General features: G+C 45.0%; 1 protein-coding gene across 1 annotated transcript; it reads right to left on the reverse strand.

The window, feature by feature from the left end:
• Nucleotides 1-993: 993 nt before the first annotated feature.
• Nucleotides 994-2,857, reverse strand: LOC142740790 (uncharacterized). The gene is made up of 3 exons (XM_075850214.1): nt 2,411-2,857; nt 2,005-2,158; nt 994-1,881 (listed from the first exon to the last, which is right to left on the reverse strand). The coding sequence occupies exons 1-3, from the start codon at nt 2,592-2,594 to the stop codon at nt 1,203-1,205; spliced, it is 1,017 nt and encodes a 338-aa protein (XP_075706329.1). The 5' UTR covers nt 2,595-2,857; the 3' UTR covers nt 994-1,202.
• Nucleotides 2,858-22,622: the final 19,765 nt, after the last annotated feature.

The raw sequence follows: 22,622 nt of genomic DNA on the forward strand, positions 1-22,622 counted from the left end.
CTCATCTAGAATGGCACAGCGTCTAATGTCCAACCAACTTGATGTCCCCGAGCCTAGCATCCTCCCTGGCACCAGCGGGCCACCCCTTCCTTATGTTATGGTTGCAGATGAAGGTTTTGCCCTCAGCAAACACGTAATGCGGCCATTTGCGCGGAGGGGCATGGATAACCGTAGGCGCATTTTCAATCAGCGACTATGCAGAGCACGGAAAGTCGTGGAATGTGCCTTTGGCATCATGACCAGCAAGTGGAGGGTCCTGATGACATCAATGCAATTGTCGCCGTCAAATGTCACATGCGTGATCAAAGCCTGTGTTGTGCTGCACAACTTTACCCGCATCAATGATGCCGCTCATGATGTGGAATATATGGGAACATCTGCACCCACCACCAGCCTGAGCCAGGCTGCTCGGCCTGGCCGGCCACCGACATGTGGGCAGCGAGTGCGCCACCAATTTGCCGAGTATTTTGCCAGGCAGGCTTGAGAAGTAACCTGCCAGAACGCTGCCATTTGAGTTGTGGTGAAGTTAATCTTATTTGAGAGAACGTCTGTTTATCCCTCAAGGCCTTTTTTGGTGGGGGGGGGTGTGGGGGAGGGTTAGGGACTCGCAAAACTTGAGGCCCCTTGACGTGGGTTGCGAGCTTAAAGCTCGGTAGGCGCTTGGAATACCCTTTTTAGACGGCAGGAATGCATGGACATCACATCCTCTTGTGGAAACTATGTATTTCCTGGCCTATATGTATGTGAGCGTTTCGGGGGGAGTAAAGTTAGTTCTGGCCAAACACTAACTATACTAATTACAGCTGAGTTCCTGGTATTCCAAACCCCTTCCGAACAACGAAGACCTCAAAGATGTGGTGGAGAAATCTAATACCGTCACAACCTCTAAGGCAACAGCACCTCCTAGCGGTAGAGGCAGTAGAAAAGGTGTGCAAGGTAACAAAAGGATTGTCCACACAGAACTTCAAAATATCGAACTTTAGTAGCAGTCATGTTTGTGGCACATACTCGCCATATCAGCCAAATAAATACAGAGGCGGGAAAACATACCCGAACAAAAAAGTGCACCAACATGATGCATATACAACAAATTCCTAGCATGTCATCGATTTCTAACATGTGTCGGTAGAAAAAAAGAGCCCCTAAAGATTCTGATAGGCATGGGTCGGCGAGCTGTAACCCGACCGTTCCGCACCACTCTGCTATCCCCGGCCCTGAGGAGCCTGTTCCTGCACAGCATATTGGGGTTGATACTGCGGGTGGTAACCCTGAGGCTGCATGTGAGCCTGTAAACTTGGCCCAGGTATGGAGTATTGAGGAAAGTGATGGACTGGCCCAGGCATTGGGGCAGGGGAGAGGTATCTTGGGGCAGGAGGGTATTGCGCCATCTGCGAGAAGACGGGGGCAGGTTGGGAGGGCCTTGGCACATGGGCACGCGCTGAGGGCATATATACACTACGCCAGTGCTCCAGAGAAGTAAAGCACCGGCCTGGACTTAGCGGGGGTGTCGCACAGTCGATTAGCGACAGCATATTTATTTGCAGCCGCACCAACCTATCCTCTGGTACCCGCCGCATCAAAGGTGCCATGCTCCGGCAAAAAAAATCATGCTGGTCCTCATCGGCTGCACGGCGCAGGTACTCAAGAACACGGGCGTCCACCTGTGCAGCTGCGGGTGGGTTACCAGGACGTCTGCGGCGGGGTGCTGCTTGTCTAGGTGCCACTTGGTCCGGTTGTCCTGCTTCAGGCGCTGAGGCGACTGGACCAGGATCCTCTCTAGTGGCCTCCGGGGTGAGGGCGACCAGGGGAGCAGCGGATTGGGACGCCTGGCTACACTGGGGCCGTGCCTCCTCTTCTGAAGCATCCAGAGTGTCGCTAGTTCTATAATATAGGGGACACGTCAGTTGAGGAAACAAATGTCATGTGCAAACACAAAGGCGTTTTGGGGTATGTAACATGTTTGGAGGGTGACGTGGCCACAAAGGGACAACAACGAGTACTTACGGTCGCATGTCCATTATTTCCCGCAGGAACAACAGCTGGTCGTAGTACATGTAGCGCCGTTTTTGGGGACCACCATCTCCGCTACGGGCGCCGGATCCATGTTCTCGACGGAACTGGTCCCTCGAGCTGCGCCACCGTCTCTTTACATCGTCCACTGTATGATGAATAAGAAGACATCATTGATTAAACTCAGCAGATGTGAGTGCGCACACAGACAGTGCATGTATAAACTGGTGTTATTAAACACACGTCTACACAAGAACAAGCCTAAGTTGATGATACTATATATATAAAGATGGCACTGAACCGAAACGTTGGCAATGACAGGCAATTATTCAGCAGGGACGCAATATCCAATATGGATGTCATTATACACATCAATGGCGACACACAGATATCCACTCACCAATTTGTAGCCGGTCACGGGTGCGGCTGTCGGCCCACTCCTGCTCAAATAGCGCCTCTGCTATCTGCTCCCATGCTGCCTCCTTCAATGTGCGGTCATGGTACGACTCCGCATGGGTGTTCCAGACCTCCGGCCGCTCCTGAACTAACCTAATGAGCTTCCCAACATCCATCTGCCGAGGCATGCCTGCAAGGTGCTTGTGGTGCTTTTGCAAACGGTGTGGCCTCTTTTGCAAAACCTGCTGTCTAACCAACTTCCTGCTTTTCTGCTGGTTTCAACTAGTTAGTTCAAACTCATTTGCATTGAGACAACGTGTCCTGCGTGAAAAACGCGCGTTCGCAGCTGCTGCCAGCGTATGACATGCGTGATTTTCACGCACCCATTGACTTCAATGGGTGCGTGATGCGTGAAATACGCAGAGTTTTTGAACCTGTCGCGTATAGTACGCAGCGAACAAACGCTGCGCAATAATCACGCACTGTTTGAACTGCCTCATTGACTTCTATAGTGCTGTGCGTGATGCGCAGAAAATACGCGGCCTGCACGCGCGCAAATCGCGCTCGTCTGAATCCCCCCTTACAGCAGCCACATGGGCCATAGGAACTTGTAGTCTGAAGATGACTCATTGGGGCAGATGTACTAAAGCAGTCTAAGATTTAGACAGTGTAAACTTAAAGAGACTCTGTCACCACATTATAAGTGCCCTATCTCCTACATAAGGAGATGGGCGCTATAATGTAGGTGACAGTAATGCTTTTTATTTAGAAAAACTATTTTAAACCACTTTATGAGCGATTTTTAGCTTTATGCTAATGAGTTTCTTAATGCCCAACTGGGTGTGTTTTTACTTTAGACCAAGTGGGCGTTGTACAGGGGAGTGTATGACGCTGACCAATCAGTGACCAATCAGCGTCATGCACTTCTCTCCATTCATTTACACTTTACTAGCGATATAGTTATATCGCTATGTGCAGCCACATACACAAACACTAACATTACTGCAGTGTCCTGATAATGAATATACATCACTACAAGCCTGGACGTGATGTGTATTCAGAATCCTGACACGTCTGGAGCGTCTGTGAGATTTACAGCAAGGCAAACGTAATCTCGCGAGATTACGATGTAACCTGTCATTTCAAACGAGATTAAGTTTGCCTTGCTGGAATCTCACAGAAAAGATTCAGACGTGTCAGGATTCTGAATAAACATCACATCCTGGCTGGTAGTGATGTATATTCATTATCAGGACACTGCAGTAATGTTAGTGTGTGTGTGTGTATGTAGCTGCAGATAACGATATAACTATATCGCTAGTGCAGTGTAAATGAATGGAGAGAAGTGTATGACGCTGATTGGTCAGCGTCATACACTCCTGTACAACGCCAACTTGGTCTAAAGCATAAAGCTAAAAATCGCTCATAAAGTGGTTTAAAATAGATGGTTTTTCTAAATAAAAAGCATTACTGTCACCTACATTATAGCGCCGATCTCCTTATATAGGAGATAGGGCACTTATAATGTGGTGACAGCCTCTTTAAACAAGGCAGTCAGAAGATGCACCAAATTCAGAACAGTGGTAAATGTATGATAAATTTGGTGAGTCTTAGGGTATGTGCACACACACTAATTACGTCCGTAAGTGACGGACGTATTTCGGCCGCAAGTCCCGGACCGAACACAGTGCAGGGAGCCGGGCTCCTAGCATCATACTTATGTACGATGCTAGGAGTCCCTGCCTCGCTGCAGGACCACTGTCACGTACTGAAAACATGATTACAGTACGGGACAGTTGTCCTGCAGCGGGGCAGAGACTCCTAGCATCGTACATAAGTATGATGCTAGGAGCCCGGCTCCCTGCACTGAGTTCAGTCCGGAACTTGCGGCCGAAATACGTCCGTCACTTACGGACGTAATTAGTGTGTGTGCACATACCCTTACTTGACCTCCTAGGCACTTTTCTCCTTCATATACCACCATTGATTTGGGTTAGTTTGTGACGGAAATTTGTGCCTGTTTTTTTGGCACACAATCATGTATCTTAAGCCATGCCTCTTTTAGTTTAGCCACACTCCTTTTCAGAATACTTTTAAAAACTGTGGCAAACATCTTCTTTAACAAGAAATGCGCTAAAATGCACCAGATTTTGGCACAATTTATGACATATTCGAGTCCTGTGAGATGTGCAGAATCTAAATGTTGCCTGTCCACTATGGGTGAACACATGTATTTAGATTAAGCGAACGTTTGGAGTGCCGCTGTTCTCTCTCTTTGCTATAGTCTGCTACGACCTAGGCTTGGAGGTCAACCTGGTGAGCTGAGCACCCTTCTGGGATTAAAATTCCCTCACACAGTGCCGCCCGCCCTACCATTTTCTCTCTCTCTCTCTCCATCTCTCTCTCTCTCCATCTCTCTCTCTCTCCATCTCTCTCTCCATCTCTCTCTCCATCTCTCTCTCTCCATCTCTCTCTCTCTCCATCTCTCTCTCCATCTCTCTCTCTCCATCTCTCTCTCTCTCCATCTCTCTCTCCATCTCTCTCTCCATCTCTCTCCATCTCTCTCTCTCCATCTCTCTCTCTCTCTCTCCATCTCTCTCCCTCTCTCTCTCCCTCTCTCTCTCTCCCTCTCTCTCCCTATCTCTCTCTCTCCCTATCTCTCTCTCTCTCTCCATCTCTCTCTATCTCTCTATCTCTCTCTCCATCTCTCTATCTCTCTCTCCATCTCTCTATCTCTCTCTCCATCTCTCTACATCTCTCTCTCTCCCTCTCTCTCTCTCCCTCTCTCTCTCCATCTCTCTCTCTCCCCCTCTCTCCATCTCTCTCTCTCTATCTCTCTATCTCTCTATCTCTCTCCATCTCTCCCCATCTCCATCTCTCCCCATCTCCATCTCTCTCTCTCCATCTCTCTCTCTCCATCTCTCTCTCCATCTCTCCATCTCTCCATCTCTCCATCTCTCCATCTCTCCATCTCTCCATCTCTCCATCTCTCCATCTCTCCATCTCTCCATCTCTCCATCTCTCCATTCTTGGCTTTCGGGCCAATGGTGGCAGTATTGCTCGAACATCGCAGTTTGTGACCTGTTCAAGTGCTGCTCTGGTGAGAGTGTATCGTGAATGGACAAATGGCACCATTGGGAATAACCGACGGGTAAACTGCGGAGCACCATGTGCCATTGATGTGAGAAGTGAACGTTGGCTATGAAGGTGCGTGAGGGCCGAATGACACACTACAGTGGAGCAGCTCACTATGAAAATCAACCAGGGGGCTACCACACGTGTGTCTAAAACAACAGTACAGCGAACCGTACTGCGTATGGGGCTTTGTAACAGACGAATGGTCACTGCTCCTATGCTAACAATGGTGCATTGGGAAAAAAAGGCTTCAATTTGCATGGCAGTATCGGAATTGGAACCCCAATGATTGGCAAAGGGTTGCCTTCTCTGATGAGTCAGGTTTTCTGTTTAATCGAAAGGATGGACGTTGGCGTGTCAAGCGAGAAACATCAGAGAACAAACACCCTGCAACCATTGCTGGAAGGACACAAGCTGGTGGCGGCAGCAGCGTTCTGATCTGGGGAATATTTTCATGGCATTGTCTGGGCCCACTCATCCATGTGGAAAGCACTCTCAACCGATTTGTGTATGAATCCATCATTGCAGATAACGTTCACCCATACATGCTGTTTATCTTCCATGGGGCAGCTGGAATCTTCCAGTACGACAATACAACATGCAACACGGCTAGAAATGTCCGACATTGGTTGGAAGAGCACGACCAAGACTTCCAAGTACTTCCCTGGCCCCCTAATTCACCAGACTTGAACCCAATTGAGCATCTGTGGGACCACCTTGATCATCTTGTTTGCTCTATGGATCCTCCCCCACACACCCTCCAGCAAATGTGGGATGCACTGCAGTCAGCATGGCTCCAGATACCCGAGACCACCTACCAGCACCTTTTTCAGTCACTCCCAGCCCGTCTAGCTGCTGTCCATGCTGCACATGGCGGTTACTCTGAATATTAGCTGGTGGTCATAATAATGTGACTCCACTGCCTACTCCTCTCCACTCAACAACTGTAAAAATAAACTACTATGCTGGACAAGTGGGAATAAAACCTTCCTTCCTTTTTTCACTCTTAGGCACCATGCACACGACTTTAATTTTGATCCAATGGATCAAAATACAGATCCATTAATTTCTATGGCCCACGAACACCTTCCCGTATATAAATGACCCGCAAAAAATAGGACATGTCCTATCTTTTTTTGCTTTGCAGACCGTGCTTCTATACTTTATAATGGCGGCACGGGCCGCAAATGTGGGTGACAGTTTGCGGCTGTTCGTGCCCGTAATCACGAATCGTTCACACAGTTACGGCCATGTGCAGCGTGCCTAATTGGGGAATATAGCCTACTCTTCACTTAATTACCAATGAAAATTATCCTCTCTAAGGCCAGATTCACATGAGCGTGTTCGGTCCGTGATATACGGTCTACATGTCGGCCGAATTTCCCGGACCGAACACAGTGCAGAGAGTCGGGCTCCTAGCGTCATAGTTATCTATGACGCTAAGTGTCCTTGCCTCCCCGCGGAACTATTGTCCCATACTGAAAATATGATTACAGTATGGGACAGTTTTCCCGCAGTGTGGCAGGGACTCCTAGCATCATAGATAACTATGACCCTAGGAGCCCAGCTCAATGCACTGTGTTCGGTCCGGGAAATGCGGTCGACATGCGGACGGTATATCACAGACCAAACACGCTCGTGTGAAACCGGCCTTACACCGCAGGGAATATTGTATACCTCCGCCTCTTTACAGTACAACATGAAATTTAATCTGAGATAGTGAATCCATAATAACCTGCTAAATATACCCATTGATCACTGCTGCTTCATTTTTTTATTATACTGTTGCTTTTAGGCAACTGGAGACTTGCCACCAGCAAGGTTATATGTACCGTAGAGGCAGTCCATGGGGATGCTAAATGAAACCAACCCAGATTGGCTGCATCCTTTATTTAAATTGGTAGTGAGAACCTGTACAGTCATTCCCTCTCCAGTGTACTACATACTACAATGTAAGCAAACTAGTGTGAGGAATCACCCAAAAATCATGGAAAGGAGATGAGTGGCCCAGTAACAAACAAGCACCAAGTCCTTCTTTTCCAGGTTGTTAGGGATGTGGTGTGAAAAACAGCAAGTGGGCCCAATTTTAGTATTTACTCCGGGGCTTTCTTAGCTTTTTGTATGTTCCTGGTCACCAGACTTGACCAGTCTAATAAAAACCTCAGATATTGTCTGCCTCTTGTATTCTAGTATTACAAAGCCTAAGTAAAGCTTCGTTCACATCTGCGCCAGGGTCCCGGTCCATCGGAGCTTTCCTTCGGAACTGGACCCTGACTGACACAAACGAAAACCAAAGGTTTCCGTTTCCATCACCATTGATTTCAATGGTGACGGATCTGGTGCCAATAGTGTAATGACGGGGTAGGGAGACAGACAGGTGAGCCCTAATCTACCCGCCACTCAGTCCCTGCCTACTTGCACGACCCATCCTAGGTGACGGCGTACAACTGGGCGACGGTCCCTATGCTCAATATGTGCACGACAGACAAACAGACAAGGGTACACAGAAGCTAAGGGAAATGGGGCAGTTGCCCACGGCAACACCGTGAGCAACTAGAGTAGTGAACAAGCCGAGTCAAACCAGGAGTGTACGAGGTACCAAACGCAGAGCAGGAGGGTAGTCAGTAAAACCAGGGTCAATATGAAGTAGAGGTCAATAGTAATAGCTGGAACAGCAGAGCCAGGAAACAAGAGAGAATCACAGCAAATGAAGGTATAAATAGACCGAGGGCGGGAGCTAGAACCGTCTGGCCAGGCTGTGATAGGTTCTCCCACTCCTCAGCCTACCAGCCTGAGTGGTAGCAGATCGAGTCACTCTATCAGACCTAGGAGCAGATGCAGCCCGATTAAGCACGGGTGTCGACACAGAAGCTGTGTCTGGCAGATCCTTTACAAATAGTTTGCGTTTGTCTCATTTGTGCAAGGGTCCCGTCGTTTTGATGGAATCCATACCATAGTCGACTATGCTATTGATTCCGTCAAAACGACGGAACCCTAACACAACTGACACAAACGGAAACCATTGGCACCTGATCCATTGATTTCAATGGTGACGGAAATGTAAACCTATGGTTTCTGTTTGTGTCTGTCAGGGCTCCGTTCCGACGGTAAGCTCCGTCGGAACGGAGCCCTAGCGCAGATGTGAACGGAGACTAAGGATTAAAATAAATTACATTTTGAAATGAAAATTTAAAAAAAAAAAAGTCAGCTTCAGATTTGTGATAAAGGTGTCGGTGACCCTTCGGGCCCCCTAGGCAATGACCATCTTTAGACTGCACCTGTTTTAATAATAGACATCCATGATAACAGACTAGATAGTTGAAGCCATCATTACTACTTGATTGATGGCAATAAATACTGTATGCTTGTAATGATCGGTCTGGTATTTATTGCATCTCCTTTATATACTGTAATCTTTTTAACAACCCCCACCGCTGTGACGGAAGAGGAAAACGAAGTCAATTAAGGTAATCATAGGGATTGTGTCCGCTCTAAGTCTTAACTTTAATGACCAAATGTGTAATGTTTGTATTGTCAAACAACTGTACAAGAGTGATAAAGGATAAACACATGTGATGTGCAAGCTGAATTTTTCACTACAGAATGGAAATTACAATTTTGCAATTAGGGTATGTTCACACGGCTTATTTTCAGCCGTTTTTCGGGCCGTAAACGTAACGAAAAACGGCTGAAAATACGGGGTGCTGAACGTCTCCAAACATCTGCCCATTGATCTCAATTGAAAAAAAACGGTGTTTCGTTCCCACGGGGAGTTTTTTTATGCGGCCGTTTTTAAAAAGGGCGCATAAAAAAACGCCCCGTAAAAAAGAAGTGCATGTCACTTCTTGAGCCGTTTTTGAAGCCGTTTTTCATTGTCTCAATAAAAGAACAGCTCCAAATACGGCTGTAAAAAACGCATCAATAAACGCTTGATGCATAAAAAACGGCTGAAAATCAAAGCTGTTTTCCCTTGAGAACAGCTCCGTATTTTACAGCCGTTATTTGTTTGCCGTGTGAACATACCCTCAGATTAACCAAACACTAAAAATCTGTCTACAATATACATAGCTACATAGTGCAGTGTTTGGGCTTGTCCACGCGTAGCGGAATCTCATCCACAAACTGAGTCAAAATTCCGACCAGAAATCGACCTGCGGTGCGTATTTTTCCGACTGCAGCATGTCAATTCCTGCTGCGAGAAGTGGATTGAATTGCTCAGTTTTTTAGAGGAGATATCACCATTTCTCAGCATTGCGAAAAACACAGCAAAATCGGCACCATTTTCTGCAGTAAAAAACGCAGGGAATGGTGCATGTTTTCCGCAGCGGAATGTCTGCTACTTTCAACGAAATTGCTGCAAAAATTGTATGCAGCAATTACGTTACGTGTGGACACGCCCTTAAACAAATGGTAGAAGTAAACCAAGGGGTGTATATTGCGCTTATGTCACATCTCCAAAGCATGGGTGGCATACATTCACCTGACACCTCTTCACACTTTTTTAATAAATTAAGGATCCTAATTATTTCTGACTTCACATTTTTTGTTATCCATCTTTTTTTTCATCAATTTGTCAATAATTTTTTCAATTACTTTAAATCAGTTGCATGACATAGGAAGTAAGAAAACAGTTTGCAACATGGATATCGGGCAGACCATGCTGCTCTGTCTCAGAAAGTAAGCAGAAAGGAACAGCTGATTCGCTTTAAGGGCTTGTCCACATGTAACAGAATTGCTGCAGAAAATAGCAGACTTTCCACTGCGGCAAAAACGCACCATTTCCTGCGTTTTTGACTGCAGAAAATGGTGCGGATTTTGCGGCGGTTTCTCAATGTTGGGAGATGGTGACATCTCCTCTGAAAATCGCAGCAATTCAGTCCACTTTCCGCATCAGGAATTTACATGCTGCGGTCCAAAATTATTTCTGCTCTGAATTTTTATGCAGCGTGTGGATGAGATTTGTTAAATCTCTCCCACTTTGCTGCTACTTTATTCCGCTGCGTATTTTCCCGTCTGCAATTCTGGACGGAAAATCCGCTACGTGTGGACGGGCCAAGCGTATGTGTACACTGGGCAGATGAGCTGTCGATTTTCAGTAACGGATTTCATTGTGAAAAATCCTCATCGTATTACAGTAGGAGCAAAGTGGATGAGATTTAAACAATCTGCAAAAATTGCATAATAAATTTTGAATCTGCAGCATATGGATTTATGCTGTGGAATCATGACACTTTTGTTGTGTTTCTTTTCCCCAAGCTGCGATTCTGCCGCAAAATACGTAAATCTGGAAAAAAACAACACCCTTTTCTAATTTAAATTCAATAAAAAAAAAAAAGGTCTATAGTTACTTCCCTGGCATTGTCATAGCAACGGCTTCTTGTTCCCCCAGCTGCTTCCCCTGCTGCGGGCCTCCTGGGCTGACGTTTCATCCCATATGATGGCTGCAACCAATCACAGGCTGTAGCGGTCACATGGGCAGCAGCGTCATCACAGGAGGCCGGGCTGCACGGGGACTAGGGAGACGCGTTGCTATGGCAATGCCAGTGAAGATAAGTATTGACTAATTTTAATTTTTCTTCTCTGTTTTCCACTAGCGGCAATTCTGTCCAAAAATCGACATCACAATTTGGTGCAGTCTTTCAGACGGAATTTCCTGTGGGTTCTAGGTCGGATACGTTGTGTAGTTTTATGCAGTGTATGCAACCTGTGTGAACATACCCTTAGGCAATATTGCAGCATAATGTAGGTCCTGCACAATATGCTTATTATTTATAACTTTAAAATTGTGACTGATCTTACCTATGGGGATGGCAATTTTGTTCGCTTGAACCATTCATTCCTTACCTCATTTTTATACGTATAAAACTATACTCTAAGAAAGTATGCAGAAACAAACAGCTGATTCACTATTAGGCTGGGTTCACACGACCTATTTTCAGACGTAAACGAGGCGTATTATGCCTCGTTTTACGTCTGAAAATAGGGCTACAATACGTCGGCAAACATCTGCCCATTCATTTGAATGGGTTTGCCGACGTACTCTGCAGACAACCTGTCATTTACGCGTCGTCGTTTGACAGCTGTCAAACGACGACGCGTAAAAATACAGCCTCGGCAAAAGAAGTGCATGACACTTCTTTCAGACGTAATTTGAGCCGTTCTTCATTGAACTCAATGAAGCACAGCTCAAAATTTACGGCTGTCAGAGAAGCCTCGCAAAATGCGAGGAGGAGAAATTACGGCTGAAACGAGGCAGCTGTTTTCTCCTGAAAACAGTCTGTCATTTCAGCCGTAAAAGCCAGCTAGCGTGTGCACATACCCTAAGTGTATGTGCACACACAGATTTGTTGCAGAAATTACTGTGACTGAATATCACTTCCTAACATCTGAATGTGGATGTTTCTGCAGCAGGTGGATGGATTTCAGCAAGTTCCATTCAGATGAATGGAACTGATTTTAAGTCGCAAAAAAATTCTGCAACAAAATCTCCACGTGTGACTGTACCCTTAGTTAATATGCTGATTTCCTTTGGTTATATCTACATGGGGCAGCTGTGGGATTCCTATGGAGACGTATACATATAAACTGTTTTATATATGTTTTTCTTGGCTGTAAGATCATGCTTCTTAGGCCTGATTCACACATGAGCACTGCACATCTCGGAAGTGAAAAACTGCAGTTTTTCACGTCCGAGGTGCATCCGTGCTCAGCGCTGTGGGACGCGATGTCATGCATTTCCCCATAGTTGAGAGTCTATGGAGGGATGCGTGATGCGTGAAAAGAACGGACATGTCCTATTTTCTCACGGACACTTTACACGGTCCGTTTAAACAACGGCTGTGTGAACGGCCACATTGAATTACATAGGTCCGTGGGACGGCCGCTGTTTCAATGGCCGTCCCATGGACGTTTAACACATTCGTGTGAATCAGGCCTAAGTCAACGGATTTTCTATGTGACTTGTGACCTTGTTTCAAACAAGTTATTCCTAAAATGAGGCCATTATGTCTCCAGGAAAGGAATCTTAGGAATTTAGTTGCTATAGTTACGAAGAAATTTCACTACTCTTTAAAAATGTAATAACTTCAGGCCTGTAATATAATGAAGATTTACAACATGCTCTTCAGACTTTTCCACGTTTCATGTTACTTTCAAGTGTTAGTAAATTTTAGAGTCCCAAGCCTGGCTTAGGGCCTGTTCACATCACCGTTGCCCTTCCGTTAAGCTTCTATTTCCCTTACCATTGAACTCAATGGTGACGGAAACGTAGCTAATGGTTTCCGCCTGTCACCGTTGTGACAGGGTTCCGTTGTTCTTGATGGAACCAATAGCGCAGTTGACTGTGCTATTGATTCCGTCAAAATGAGGGAACCCTGTCACAACTGTGGCAGACTGAAATCATTAGCTAGGTTTCCGTCACCATTGAGTTCAATGGTGAGGGAAATGGAAGCTGAGATTTCCATTTGCCTTTCCGCTGTTGGGTTAACCCGAAGGAAACCTCAGACGGAACCCCTCAACGGAACACAGACGGTGATGTGAATACAGGCTTAACAGTATTAGTCATGGCAGATTTAGTAACATAGTATAAAAGTACAGTAATGAAATGTGTCTATTAAGGCTTGCTAATAAATCGTATCTGAGATCCTTTTCCTTTCCATATACACTACCGTTCAAAAGTTTAGGGTCACTTAGAAATGTCCTTATTTTTGCCAGAAAAGCACAGTTTTTTTCAATGAAGATAACATTAAATTAATCAGAAATACACTCTATACATTTTTAATGTGCTAAATGACTATTCTAGCTGCAAACGTCTGTTTTTAATGCAATATCTACATAGGTGTATAGAGGCCCATTTCCAGCAACCATCACTCCAGTGTTCTAATGGTACATTGTGTTTGCTAACTGTGTTAGAAGGCTAATGGATGATTAGAGAACACTTGAAAACCCTTGTGCAATTATGTTAGCACCGCTGTAAACAGTTTTGCTGTTTAGAGAAGCTATAAAACTGACCTTCCTTTGTGCTAGTTGAGAATATGGAGCATTACATTTGTGGGTTCGATTAAACTCTCAAAATGGCTAGAAAAAGAGAGATTTCATGTGAAACTCGACAGTCTATTCTTGTTCTTAGAAATGAAGGCTATTCCATGTGAGAAATTGCCAAGAAACTGAAGATTTCCTACAACGGTGTGTACTACTCCCTTCAAAGGACAGCACAAACAGACTCTAACCAGAGTAGAAAGAGAAGTGGGAGGCCCCGCTGCACAACTGAGCAACAAGACAAGTACATTAGAGTCTCTAGTTTAAGAAATAGACGCCTCACAGGTCTTCAACTGGCAGCTTCATTAAATAGTACCCGCAAAACGCCAGTGTCAACGTCTACAGTGAAGAGGCGACTCCGGGATGCTGGCCTTCAGGGCAGAGTGGAAAAGAAAAAGCCATATCTGAGACTGGCTAATAAAAGGAAAAGATTAATATGGGCAAAAGCACACAGACATTGGACAGAGAAAGATTGGAAAAAAGTGTTATGGACAGACGAATTGAAGTTTGAGGTGTTTGGATCACACAGAAGAACTGAAAAGATGCTGGAAGAGTGCCTGACGCCATCTGTCAAGCATGGTGGAGGTAATGTGATGGTCTGAGGTTGCTTTGGTGCTGGTAAAGTAGGAGATTTTTACAAGGTAAAAGGGATTTTGAATAAGGAACGCTATTACTCCATTTTGCAACGCCATGCCATACCCTGTGGACAGCGCTTGATTGGAGCCAATTTCATCCTACAAAAGGACAATGACCCAAAGCACACCTCCAAATTATGAAAGAACTATTTAGGGAAGAAGCAGGCAGCTGGTATTCTATCTGTAATGGAGTGGCCAGCGCAGTCACCAGATCTCAACCCCATAGAGCTGTTGTGGGAGCAGCTTGACCGTATGGTACGCAATAAGTGCCCATCAAGCCAATCCAACTTGTGGGAGGGGCTTCTGGCTGCATGGGGTGAAATTTCTCCCGATTACCTCAGCAAATTAAAAGCTAGAATGCCAAAGGTCTGCAATGCTGTAATTGCTGCAAATGGAGCATTCTTTGACGAAAGCAAAGTTTGAAGGAGAAAATTATTATTTCAAATAAAAATCATTATTTCTAACCTTGTCAATGTCTTGAATATATTTTCTAGTCATTTTGCAACTCATTTGATAAATATAAGTGTGAGTTTTCATGGAAAACACAAAATTGTCTGGGTGACCCCAAACTTTTGAACGGTAGTGTATAATTTCGCCAAAAATTGCAGTTACACCATTTTTATTTTTCATTGGTCAGCCATGCTAATAACAGTGGCCTGTAGAGGTCTATGTGACATGACAATTACAGCTCTTCTCCTAGTATACTGGTCACCCTCTTGTGTACCAAGCACCTTCCATAACACTCTTTACCCCCCAGACCCCTCTGTGCTCTCTTGTGGATATGGCATTTACCAATGATAATGTTAATGAGTGAAGCGCCTATTAGGGTATGTTCACACGCTTACTAAAAAAACGTCTGAAAATACGGAGCTGTTTTCAAGAGAAAACAGCTCCTGATTTTCAGCCGTTTTTTTAGCAACTCGTGTTTTTCGCTGCGTCAATGAAAAATGGCAGTGTAAAAAAAAACGGCCCGTCAGAACAGGACACCGTTTTTCCCATTGAAATCAATGGGCAGCTGTTTGGAGGCGTTCTGCTACCGATTTTTCGGCCGTTTACGGCACAAAAAACTCCCGTAAATAAGCAGTGTGAACATACCCTTACGGGGCCTGCCTACTCCAGGCAGCATTTAATTCGTACATTGGAGATATTGTCTTTCTTCTCAAATCTTTTTTCTGAAATCTTGTATCAAAGAGGGACCACAGAGACTTTTTTGAGTGAAAATATCATTAATGAGTGAAAATATCATGTTATCAAGCTGTCATGCTTCATAACAGCTTGTATAGGGTTAGATACAGGAAGACAAGAAGCTGACCCTTCCACAGGCTTAGGCCATATTCACACGAACGTGTCCGCTTTGCGCACGCAAAAAACGCTGCATTTTACGCGTGCAAAAGTTCAGTGTGACATGTGTATATGGTGCGTGGCTGCGTGATTTTCACGCAGCCAGCATCATTATGACACTCCCTTTTTATGTGATAACACAGTAAAGAAGGAGGGGATTTTCCCTTCTCTGCTTTACCAGCTGTAGCGAGCGAATCACGCGTGTCACCCGGTAGTGCTGCGGTGTGCCGTGCGCGATTTGCATGCACCTATTCACTTCAATGGGTGCGTGCTGCGCGAAACACGGGCAAGTATAGGACATGTTGTGAGTTTTACGCAGTGCACATACGCTCCGTGAAAATCACTGACAGTCTGAACGGCCCCATTCACCAACATAGGTCCGTGTGACGTGCGTGAAAATCACGCATGTATCACGGACGTATAACACGTTCGTGTGAATAAGGCCTTAGGGTATGTTCACACGCAGTGACCAAAAACTTCTGAAAATACGGAGCTGTTTTCAGGCAAAAACAGCTCCTGCTTTTCAGACGTTTTTGCAGCAACTAAAGTTTTTTGCGGCGTATTTTACAGCCGTTATTGGAGCTGTTTTTCAATGGAGTCAATGAAACGTCCCAAGAAGTGACATGCACTTCTTTTTTGCGGGCATATTTTTACGTGCCGTATTTTGACAGCGACGCGTAAAATTACACCAGGTGGGAACAGAACACCGTAAAACCCAATGGGCAGATGTTTGTAGGCGTAATGGAGCCGTTTTTTCAGCCGTAATTCGAGGCGCAAAACGCCCGAATTATGTTTGAAAACAGTGCGTGTGAACATGCCCTAACTCCTCAAGACAATTTTAAAGAAAATGTCTAGTGAGTTGAAAACATCCAAATTGTGACAAATTTTGTAAAAATTTTGGCACATTTTTCGTCTAGACCCAGACACTGTAGTAAATATCCACCAATGTCTGTAGGCGGTCTTATACTTTACTATAGACTTTAAAGCAGGCGTCTCAAGCACACGGCCTGCGGGCCGCATGCGGCCCCTTGGGCTGTCATCTGCGTCCCGCGGGACACAGAGCTGCTAGTACAGGCTCTGTTCCGGGACTCTGTGGAATTCCCTGACATCGCTGTCCATGTATGGACAGTGTTGTCAGGGTCTTCCCCAGAGCGGAGTGCCGGGCAGAGCGCTAGCTAGTATAGTCTCTGCTCCGGGACTCTGTGGAATTCCCTGACATCGCTGTCCACATATGGACAGCGATGTTTGGGGCTTCCCCAGAGCGGAGTCCCGGGCAGAGCGCTTGTATAGGCTCTGCTCCGGGACAATGTGTAATCCCCTGACATCGCTGTCCACATATGGACAGCGATGTCTGGGGCTTCCCCATAGCTGGAGTCCCAGGCAGAGTGCTAGTATAGGCTCTGCTCCGGGAATCTGGGGGAAGCCTCTGACATTGCTGTCCATACATCGACAGTGATGTCAGGGGCTTCCCCAGAGCAGGAGTCCCAGTGATGTCAGGAGCACAGCTGGAGTCCCAGGAAGAGCCTACTAGCGCTCTGCCCGGGACTCCAGCTCTGGGGTTGCCCCTGACTTCCATGTCCATATATGGACAGTGATGTCAGGAGCAGAGCTGGAATCCCAGGCAGAGTGGCTCTGCTCTGGGACTCCGGCTCTGGGCAAGCCCCCCACATCACTGTCCATATGATGTCAGTGGCTTCCCCAGAATTCCGGCGCAGAGCCTATACTCTGCTCCGGGACACTGGCTCCGGGGTTGCCCCTGACATCACATTCCGATCTAGGAGGATCCCCTGACGTCACTGTGTATGGACAGTGATGTCAGGGGCTCCAAAAGCAGAGGAATCCCCAGCCTAGAGGGAGCCCCAATGGAGCTATCTACTTGGATTGTGTGTGGCATTATCTGCAGAAGGCACTGTGGCAGCATCTGCAGAGGGCACTGTGGCAGCATCTGCAGAGGGCACTGTGGCATTATCTACAAATGGGTGTGTGGCAGTATCTACAGAAGACACTGTGGAATTATCTAGGGGTGTGTTGCCTTATCTACAGAGGGCACTGTGGCATTATCTACAGGGGGCACTGTGGCATTATCTACAGAGGACTCTGTGGCACTATCTAAAAAGGGGCTGCCCAATCATGACATGTGTGTCTGTCAAACGCTGCCAACTGAGCCGCCGGACAGCGACACTTAAACTGGAAAACTGGATTGTTGAAATAAGCACGTGGAGAATTCTCTCAAATTTTAAAACTAGCGGTATTATTATAGTAATTTCAATATAAGGACTTACCAGGTTGGGTGAAGCGTTAGGCGCCACAAGCAAGTATCCAGAGCGCCCCAAAATGTAAGTAACACAGCAAAACTTCATATAATCATAATAAACTGAGAGAAAAAGAAGTCATATCGCCACAAAAATGGAATATAAAAATAACAAGATTTTATTAGGACATACAATACAAAAATATTATGGATAAAATTCAAAGATGGATCCGAATAAAAGAAGGGAAAAGCAGTGCGGTATTTCCAAAATATTGAAGGATTGGGATATAAAGCCCACTATGAATACACAGAATCTAGTACAAAAACACTCCCTAGTGTGAATCACACGTAACAGCATCTAATTAATATATTATCTGTACATATAGTAAACTAGTAATGACAAGCAGCGAAATTTGAGAATTAAATCATAACACCAAGTTAATACAAATAGCTCTAATGCTTGTTACATTACTCGAAACCAGTGTTCAAGTGTCTCTATATGGTTAGCACTTGGCAGAGGTAGGTAAAGAAAATCTGAACCAAAATGCCAAAGTAAGGATAGAACTGTCAGAGACGCAGACCAGTGTGCTTGGTCCGTGTGAAATCACATTATGTCAAGTGTAAGAAGTGTGGTAGTGGGCTTACCCATTAAGATAAATGTAGTAGAGTCCCGCACTGTCAGCCTGAAAGGTGTTGCGCCCCGACGCGCGTTTCGCCGATATGGCTTCCTCAGGGGGTAATGTATTGTGAGGTACGATGTCGAGCCTTATATGTGGTTCCATTAATCAAAAAAGTGTGTAGTTCCGGTGTCGGTCCTCACGTTCTGGTCTATGGCGCATGCGCGGGAACCTGGCCAGAGCCGCGAGATCCCCGTCCCCTGTTCGTCACGCTCCCACTGCGCCTGCGTGCCCCCGGGGACGCGTGTCCATGGGAACAAAGCAAGCGCAGTGCGAACGTATAGACGACAGAGGAGCGGGGCGAGGCTCCAAGGTTCAACTACGGCATTCGCAAACCCCAGGACGTATGGGAATGTTCAAGTGCGTATATAAACATGTGTAATTATAAGAGAGTGTGAGTGTGATCGACAGTAAGAAAAAAGATGAGAATGTGTTGATGTTTATACCGTAAGTATCAGATGAGAAGGTGAATCAGGAAAATACAAAAATTGAAGCATGTGAGACATAGAATGACAAAGGTGATGTGATGTGACCAGTATAATCGATATCGATCATTAGGACTGGTGATAGATACAGGTGCAAATAAATATGAAATAGTAGGGTATGATAATGCAAAAAATTAGATATAGATAGGATAGTAAATTAATAGGAAAAATAAAAAAAAACAAAAAAAAAAAACAAAAAGAAACGGGGGAGGGGAAGGGGGGGGGGAAAAAAGGGGGGTGGGGGAAAGGAGAATGGAGTGGACAACTAATACTAGGGAAAACAAAAATAATACACGTGAAAAAATAAGATCATGAATAACATGAAAATACGACGCATATAATATATATATATTATTGCGAGCAGTGAACAACAACAACAAGCAACAAACAGTATGATGAATTATTATGACATGATGAATTATTAAGTGTCAGCAAGTGACAATCAAATGAAAATACAAAATAAATCTAAGTCACATACATAATTAAAAAAAGTATATGATATAGTATAACTCAGTGAACAAAAGTTGAATAGATGAACAATTCCAGTGGATAGGTTCATTGTCCAGAGGGGTTGATTGATGTATCATAGATATAACTCCATGATATTTCAGTGGAACAACGCTCAAAAAATCGCTCGATCAAAACACAATACTGCAGAAAAAGAACAGGCATTAATAACTATTAAAAACACATAAAAACTAAAAAGGAAAGGTTACTGTAAGAGGGATTTATAGGCAAAGTCATATTGCGTACCAACCAGGTAGCATGGATCTTACAAAAAAGCTGAGAAACTTAAATTTTCATTGAGCCCATGTGGGGTCATGGTGCCCAATGTAATGATCCACCTGCACTCTTTTTGTGCTAGTACTTTTTTGATGTCCCCCCTCTCACACCGCAATGGATACGGTCGATGCCCCTAACTCGAAAGGTTCTAGGGTCACATCCATGTTTAAGTTTAAAATGTTTTGGGATGGTTTTTAAAGTCGTCAGGTCCACTACATCTCTTGCTGCGGATATGTCCCGTACATGTTCCCTTACCCTTAACTTTAGTTGTCTCGAGGTTAGGCCCACATAGACCATAGGGCAGTCGCATGTAGCATAGTATATCACGTGAGTGGTGCTACACGAGATATACTGCAAGATTTTAAAACGTCTGTCCGTCTTTACGGAATCAAAGTGTGTGGTCCGCAGGATATTTGGGCAAGCTATGCAATCACCACAGGGAAAGCAGCCCTGGGCGGGGCCCCTATTCTACAGTCAAAGCTGTCCCGGTTGGTCAGTTTCTGAGGATGAGGCGGATCTGTTCCTCGGACTCCAGTTTCGAAAATCAGGCTCAAGAGCTAAAGGAACGGTTTAAAGAAAGAGGGTACAGCCATCGCTGTATTAAACAGGGCTATAATCGGGCTAGGAGGGTGGCACGGAGAGAATTACTCTACCCACCACTCCCAAAACAGAAAGAAAAAATACCTGATGTGATCAGATTTATCTCGACTCACAATAATCAGTGGCAACGAATGAGAGAAATCCTGGAAAAACACTGGCCCATTTTACAGCTGGAATCAACACTGACTACAGCTCTACCCCCATATCCCCAAATGACTGCAAGAAGAAGCAGGAACCTGAGGGACATCCTTATACAGAGCCATTATGTCCCTAAACGACAGAATCCTTTTTCGGCTAGGGGCCCCGCCCAGGGCTGCTTTCCCTGTGGTGATTGCATAGCTTGCCCAAATATCCTGCGGACCACACACTTTGATTCCGTAAAGACGGACAGACGTTTTAAAATCTTGCAGTATATCTCGTGTAGCACCACTCACGTGATATACTATGCTACATGCGACTGCCCTATGGTCTATGTGGGCCTAACCTCGAGACAACTAAAGTTAAGGGTAAGGGAACATGTACGGGACATATCCGCAGCAAGAGATGTAGTGGACCTGACGACTTTAAAAACCATCCCAAAACATTTTAAACTTAAACATGGATGTGACCCTAGAACCTTTCGAGTTAGGGGCATCGACCGTATCCATTGCGGTGTGAGAGGGGGGGACATCAAAAAAGTACTAGCACAAAAAGAGTGCAGGTGGATCATTACATTGGGCACCATGACCCCACATGGGCTCAATGAAAATTTAAGTTTCTCAGCTTTTTTGTAAGATCCATGCTACCTGGTTGGTACGCAATATGACTTTGCCTATAAATCCCTCTTACAGTAACCTTTCCTTTTTAGTTTTTATGTGTTTTTAATAGTTATTAATGCCTGTTCTTTTTCTGCAGTATTGTGTTTTGATCGAGCGATTTTTTGAGCGTTGTTCCACTGAAATATCATGGAGTTATATCTATGATACATCAATCAACCCCTCTGGACAATGAACCTATCCACTGGAATTGTTCATCTATTCAACTTTTGTTCACTGAGTTATACTATATCATATACTTTTTTTAATTATGTATGTGACTTAGATTTATTTTGTATTTTCATTTGATTGTCACTTGCTGACACTTAATAATTCATCATGTCATAATAATTCATCATACTGTTTGTTGCTTGTTGTTGTTGTTCACTGCTCGCAATAATATATATATATTATATGCGTCGTATTTTCATGTTATTCATGATCTTATTTTTTCACGTGTATTATTTTTGTTTTCCCTAGTATTAGTTGTCCACTCCATTCTCCTTTCCCCCACCCCCCTTTTTTCCCCCCCCCTTCCCCTCCCCCGTTTCTTTTGGTTTTTTTTTTTGGTTTTTTTTTATTTTTCCTATTAATTTACTATCCTATCTATATCTAATTTTTTGCATTATCATACCCTACTATTTCATATTTATTTGCACCTGTATCTATCACCAGTCCTAATGATCGATATCGATTATACTGGTCACATCACATCACCTTTGTCATTCTATGTCTCACATGCTTCAATTTTTGTATTTTCCTGATTCACCTTCTCATCTGATACTTACGGTATAAACATCAACACATTCTCATCTTTTTTCTTACTGTCGATCACACTCACACTCTCTTATAATTACACATGTTTATATACGCACTTGAACATTCCCATACGTCCTGGGGTTTGCGAATGCCGTAGTTGAACCTTGGAGCCTCGCCCCGCTCCTCTGTCGTCTATACGTTCGCACTGCGCTTGCTTTGTTCCCATGGACACGCGTCCCCGGGGGCACGCAGGCGCAGTGGGAGCGTGACGAACAGGGGACGGGGATCTCGCGGCTCTGGCCAGGTTCCCGCGCATGCGCCATAGACCAGAACGTGAGGACCGACACCGGAACTACACACTTTTTTGATTAATGGAACCACATATAAGGCTCGACATCGTACCTCACAATACATTACCCCCTGAGGAAGCCATATCGGCGAAACGCGCGTCGGGGCGCAACACCTTTCAGGCTGACAGTGCGGGACTCTACTACATTTATCTTAATGGGTAAGCCCACTACCACACTTCTTACACTTGACATAATGTGATTTCACACGGACCAAGCACACTGGTCTGCGTCTCTGACAGTTCTATCCTTACTTTGGCATTTTGGTTCAGATTTTCTTTACCTACCTCTGCCAAGTGCTAACCATATAGAGACACTTGAACACTGGTTTCGAGTAATGTAACAAGCATTAGAGCTATTTGTATTAACTTG

Source organism: Rhinoderma darwinii, chromosome 2 (assembly GCF_050947455.1).
Source record: "Rhinoderma darwinii isolate aRhiDar2 chromosome 2, aRhiDar2.hap1, whole genome shotgun sequence".
NCBI lineage: Eukaryota > Metazoa > Chordata > Amphibia > Anura > Rhinodermatidae > Rhinoderma > Rhinoderma darwinii.

Excerpts from the sequence above, each read along its gene's own strand:
- LOC142740790 (XM_075850214.1), bottom strand. The coding sequence starts at position 2,594 with ATGCCTCGGCAGATGGATGTTGGGAAGCTCATTAGGTTAGTTCAGGAG. Across the intron at positions 2,159-2,410 it reads CCGTGACCGGCTACAAATTG|TGGACGATGTAAAGAGACGG; the intron begins GTGAGTGGATAT and ends TTCATCATACAG. Across the intron at positions 1,882-2,004 it reads GAAATAATGGACATGCGACC|AACTAGCGACACTCTGGATG; the intron begins GTAAGTACTCGT and ends CCTATATTATAG.